Below are 6,384 nucleotides of genomic sequence, written 5' to 3'. Positions count from 1 at the left end.
TGACATCCCCACTTCGCAGGTGCATCGTTGCCCATCACCAGGGCCGTAACTACGTGTGTGCCAAGGGGGCTTGGCACACAGCGCAGTTGCCCTGGGGGCGCACGGCCAGCGGCATGTAATGAGTCAAATTGACTCATTACATGCCGCCTCTGAAGTCTCTGCGCCGTGCGCCGCTGCCGCGCTAGAGGAGAGAGCAGCACCGGGCAGGAGGAGGGAGGGGGAGCAGGGAGCCGCAGCAGCGCTATTTGATTGGTAGTAAGCGCCGCTGCAGCATCCCCCTCTCCTTCCGTATTGGTTGCCTGGCGCTGCTGTGGATGCTGGAAATTGGGTAATTGGATACCCACCTTATTCTCACCTTACCCATCTTCAATATAGTTAGTGGTGAATATAAAACTATTTTTTTATTTACAGTGTCCATTTAGGAAATATCTCAAGCATCCCAAACCCTACTTCTTAGATGTGCGGCGGGCACTTTTCGTGTTTTGGTCCTAATTCCCCGCTCGTGTTTTGGTTTTGGGTTGGTTTTGCCAAAACCACCCTTTCATGTTTTGGTTTTGGATGATTTTTTTTTTTTTTAAAAACATAAAAACAGCTAAAATCACAGAATTTGGGGGTAATTTTGATCCTACAGCATTATTAACCTCAATAACATTAAGTTCCACTAATTTCCAGTGTATTCTTAATACCTCACAATATCGTTTTTATGCCAAAAGGTTACACCGAGGTTGCTGTATGACTAAGCTAAGCGACACTAGTGTGCGGCACAAACACCTGGCCCATCTAGGAGTGGCACTGCAGTGTCAGACAGGATGGCAGATTTAAAAAATAGGCCCCAAACAGCACATGATGCAAAGAAGAAAAAAAAGTGCTCCAAGGTTGCTGTATGACTAAGCTAAGCAACACAACCACCTGGCCCATCTAGTAGTGGCATGCAGTGGCTGATCTGGAAAGGGGCCCACAATTTTTCAGTCCACTGACAGCATCTCCTGCACGCCCCTGTCATTTTTCAAAAATTCTGCAATTGGTGGACTTATACGGCAGTACCCCTGGACTAATACAGCAGTACCCCTGGACTTATACAGCAGTGTTAGACAGGATGGCACTTTAAAAAACCATGCCCCAAACAACACGATGTAAATGATGAAAAAGAGGTGCAATGAGGTAGCTGTATGACTAAGCTAAGCGACACAAACAATTGGCCCATCTAGGAGTGGCATTGCGGTGTCAGACAGGAGGGCACTTAAAAAAAACAAAAAAAAAATAGTACCCAAACAGCACATCATGCCAACAAGTAAAAGAGGGCAATGAGGTAGCTGTATGACTAAGCTAAGCAACACAAGTGTGCGGCACAAACACCTGGCCCATCTAGGGTTGGCACTGCAGTCCCACTGCACTAATGGCGGATACCGGATGCACGTCTAACACCAGCATAGTTGTTATGGCCTCAGTAATCTGCTTTGCAACAGGGTATATATATATATATATATCTCAGTATCACTGGCCTGGACTTATACACCAGTACCACTGGAATTATACGCCAGTATCACTGGATATATAGCAGCAGAGGACACCACCACTGTGACTGGTCACTGGACTGATGCTGCACAAGAGAGACACTACCCCTGGTCTGATGCAAGACAACACAGCAAAACTGCAAGGAACTTATACAGCAGCACTGGAGACATATAGCAGCAGAGGACACCACCACTGTGACTGGTCACTGGACTGATGCTGCACAAGACACTACCCCTGGTCTGATGCAACAAAACTGCAAGGGACTTATACAGCAGCACTGGGGACATATAGCAGCAGAGGACACCACCACTGTGACTGGACTGATGCAGCATGAGACACTACACTGGATGAGCAGCACAAGACCGCACTGGAATCGCCACCCCACTTTCCCCACCCACAAAGACACTGAGGACGGAGACATGTCCTCTCACTACACTCTCCGAGACTGGAGTGAAAATTGCGGTGATGCGCGGGTCCTTCCTTATATGGTATCCAAACCCCACGAGAATCCGACAGCGGGATGATGACGTTTTGCCTCGTTCTGGTTTCCGAGTCAGGCGGGAAAACCCCAGCCTAACTCGGATCCGGACTCGGGTAGGGAGGTTCGGATCTCAGGGATCTGAACCCACTCATCTCTACTTCTTAGATAGGGCAGCCAACAATTACACTACCATAATGAACCAAGGGGTGAGCCTAACAAATCTAATCATTTACCCTGCATGCAAGTTCATTAAAACCAACCCCTATGCACTAACTGGGGAACCACAACCCTCAAACAATACACATTTGTGTGACCTCTTGCTTTCTTGAAAAGGCATAGTTAAACAAAAACATATGGAATACAGATACTAAAGAGTTTAACTTCTTTATCCACAATATAATGTGTGTATTAACTGTATCCGTGCCTGGTATTAAGAGTAAAAATCATATTATAAGACCATAGCACTAAATCTTGTATCCATTAAACTTCAAATGTTAAGTTTAATCTCCGTTACACACCAGTAACGTTTACACATTTCACACTTGTGACAAGGGCCTTGTGGACTTTAATGGTTTGGTAACATCCAGTTCACACAAAGGTCAGAGAACCTGGTGTTACTGTTTATTGTCAAGCTGATCAATTCACTTGTGAAAATACAGTTGTTTTCTGAGTAACATCATACTCCTTTATTTTGTCAAAGATAACATCCTAATTTAAAACACAAAATAACTGGTTTGAGTCAAAAGCCATTGTGATACATATTAACTAAAAAAAAAAACCATTTACACACATACTTTGACCTTATATCTTAATATTGCATAAATCCGTAAAGAATGCAACATTCTTATACAGGAAATACTTTACACATTTACAAAACAAATGCGTTTTTTTATTTGCTTATGACACTTTATAGCAGTAGTCAGTAGTGCAGTACATCTTATTTCATAAATTGGTACATTAAATTAAATATAATTTTAATAAATACGTATTTAAACAATTGAATTCTTCCATAGGAAGGAAATATATAATATTTTAATTGCATTCAGTTTGGGGTATATAAACCAATGGTTTGCTGCATTAATGTCAAAATACTAAAAAACTTACAATCGAGGTTAGAAAAAACATAACAAATGGCCATGGACGTAATATTGCTCCATATGAATATAATTCCATCCAATTGTCTCCACTTGTAGGATCTGCAGACAAAACAAAACAAAACAAAAAATAATATATTATTGTTACAAACCAAATTAAAACAAAAGTAATATTGTTCCAAATCAGTGATGGTAAAACTTCATGTGTAAACAAGTACACAAATGTCATACCATATGTATCCTTTCTGCAGAGAGTAACCGTGATAAATTACTGATAATGGCAATTATCTCCAACAGTCTCTTATTTTGCCTTAATCTAGAGTAAATACTACAAGACTCAAATTATTTGCTGATACTGTATGCTAAAACACTACAAAATTCAACCTTTGCTGTGTTTCCCAGTGCTGTGATAACTGGTCATTCGCAAGTGTGGAAAAACTGTCCCCTACGTAACCTTTGGTGGTCTGCTGTGACCATCCTAATTCTATTCATGTACATTTAGGTTGAAAATAAATTGAAGTTATTTGTAATTATAGACTGTCTTCACAATACAGAGAAATTTTTGTCAAAAGGGGGGTACTCACGGAGCGATATTCTAAGCAATCTGACTAGATTGCTGAGAATTTCAGCATTATCGCTCCGTGTGTACCCCCTACAGCGATAGCGATGCGCAGTCCCACGCATCGCTATCGCTGGTGCTAGATTGGCCTGCATGCAGGCCAATCTAGCGGGTCGCTCACTTCACCCGCTGGGTGAAGTGAGCGCCCCCCCATCACCCCCCGCATGCTCAGCACAGATCGCGCTGTGCTGAGCGGCGGGAGAGATGTGTGCTGAGCGGTTCGCTCAGCACACATATCTCCTGCATCGGCCCGTCTATATGGGCCTCAGTGGCGCACCCAGGGGGGGTTTCCGAGTACCCAGAAACCCCCCTCCACTAAAAAAAAAAAAAAAAAATTTTTAATTTAGCTGCATGAGTATTATTAATGACTGTCTAGCGTCCTCTGCAGCCTGCTGTCTTCCTGGTGGCACTTGCAAGTGCAATAAAAGTTTACTTTATTTTAATTATAGTACATATTTATCCATGTGCCTACATATATACACATGTATATACATACATACATACATATAAACACACACACACACACACGATAGATATATATATATATATATATATATATATATACACACACACACACACACACGTGTATATATATGTGTACTGTATGTGTGTGTGTGTATATGTATATATATATATATATATATATATATATATATATATATATATATATATACACGCATGTTTAATATGCTATGTATATGTGTATATGGGTTCACTACGATCTCCCGGCGGCCGGCTTCCCGGCGACCAGCATACCGGCGCCGGGAGGCCGGCCGCCGGCTTACCAACAGTGTGGCGAGCGCAAATGAGCCCCTTGCGGGCTCGCTGTGCTCGCCACGCTACGCGCTCCACACTATTCTATTCTCCCTCCAGGGGAGTCGTGGACCCCCACGAGGTAGAATAAGTGTCGGTATGCCGGCGGTCAGGCTCCCGGCGCCGGTATGCTGGTCGCCGGGAGCCCGACCGCCGGCATACTGAAGACCACCCGTGTATATGTATGTGTGTATATATATATATATATATATATATATATATATGTGTGTGTGTGTGTGTGTGTGTATGTGTGTGTATATGTGTGTGTGTGTGTGTGTAGATATATGTATACTATATATATATATATATATATATATATATATATATATATATATATATATATACACACACATATATACACACATACACACTAGTTTTACGGACCCAGCATATACTGGGTCACTTCAGTCCCCACCCCCGTGATTGGCTCCGCCCAGTTCTGGAAACCCCCCCATGCAAATCCTGCATTTGCCACTGGGCCTTAAGGCTGACATGTAACTATGGGGGAGATGTACTAAGCAGTGAAAAGAGTGGAGAAGTGAGCCAGTGAAGAAGTTGCCCATGCAACCAATCAGCTGCTCTGTATCATTTTATAATATGCAAATGATAAATGTTACTTCAATGCTGATTGGTTGCGAGTCATGTAAATGAGGGTAACATCAGAAGCAATTGTTGAAATTTTTCTTTGAACTGGATACAGTATTTGTTTGGGAGTGACTAAAGAAATGGAATAATTCTCCTCAGAGTAAAGTAAAACAAGCTTACCGCAATTAGTTTGCATGGATTCCGCCAAGCAGTGAAGAATTCCATATGCGCAGCGACATAGCCTGCAGCCGCGCTGCACCCAGTCTCCGTGCCTGATTTTGGTGGCACAATTCCTAAGATCAAAAAAAAGTCATTTGACAACAACATAAAAGTATCTCATGAAATAGTTATCTAGAGATTTAAGAAAAAATATATATTGTTTTTATTCAGCAACAGATTTTCACATTCTTATACAGTACTCCTGAATTATTAAGGGGCTCCTACAAGATCTATTTGTTTTAGCTGGGACATTTAATGACAGTGGTGGTCTATGAAGAAATTTTACAGTAATGTTAAAAAGGTTTTAACAAATTTCCAGACACATTATTTTAAGATGTTGCAACAAATAAACTATGAAAGTATAATGGGAAAACATGTGAGAGTCTGTGAAGGGGTAAATCTGCTTACTCAAACCAAAAGAGTCTCCAGTTTATGTACACTGCATTATTTGTCTGAATACTTTCTGCATTTTGTTTTATTAACTAGCACCAGGATATTGTCTAGTTCTGTTGTACCTTCTGTGTTGAGTATCACTGTATCCAGAGAGCAATACTTTGTCACTAGGTGATTCATCGCACCCTAAGGGCGCTCTTCACACCATCGTGAGGGGCTATGCCCCCTTAACCCTTGCACGCTCTTGTGGCGTGCAATAGTTGTATTATATGGAGTATTACCTCCAATCATAATTGTGTGAGTGGTTAAATATTGCACGGACAAAGGGCGTGCGATGGTTAAGGGGTCATAGCCCCTTGCAACGGCGTGAACAGTGCACGCAGGGCCTTATGAATCACCTAGTAGGTGCTGTGCTTGGGGGAGTGGTGGGTGCTGGGGAGACGCGGATGGGGAGGGGGGCCTGGGGTGGTGCGGGTGGGGGAGGGGTGGTTGTGGGGGTGGTGCCGGTGGGGGAGGGGTTGGTGTGGAGGGGAAGGGGTGGGTGCCGCGGGTGGGGGTCCGGAGCCACCGCGGGTGCGGAGGAGGGGCGGGTGCAGGGGTGCTGCGGGTAGGGGAGGGGTCCGGAGCCACTGTGGGTGGTGAAGGGGGGGTGTGCAGGTGCTGCA

General features: G+C 43.4%; 1 protein-coding gene across 8 annotated transcripts in view; it reads right to left on the bottom strand.

The window, feature by feature from the left end:
* Window positions 1-2,852: 2,852 nt before the first annotated feature.
* LOC134893873 (cryptic protein-like) overlaps window positions 2,853-6,384 on the bottom strand; it is a 146,836-nt gene continuing 143,304 nt past the window's right edge. For all 8 annotated transcript variants that reach the window (XM_063913721.1, XM_063913725.1, XM_063913722.1 and 5 more), the window contains exons 5-6: window positions 5,288-5,400; window positions 2,853-3,192 (exon numbers count right to left, since the gene is read on the bottom strand). In XM_063913721.1, coding sequence (XP_063769791.1) covers window positions 3,080-3,192; window positions 5,288-5,400 — 226 coding nt within the window. In that variant the 3' untranslated portion in view covers window positions 2,853-3,079. The remainder of the gene's footprint in view (window positions 3,193-5,287; window positions 5,401-6,384) is intronic.

Source organism: Pseudophryne corroboree, chromosome 1, assembly GCF_028390025.1.
Source record: "Pseudophryne corroboree isolate aPseCor3 chromosome 1, aPseCor3.hap2, whole genome shotgun sequence".
Lineage (NCBI taxonomy): Eukaryota > Metazoa > Chordata > Amphibia > Anura > Myobatrachidae > Pseudophryne > Pseudophryne corroboree.
The sequence above is the reverse complement of the archived record's forward strand: the minus strand, read 5'-3'. Positions and strand labels throughout refer to the sequence as shown.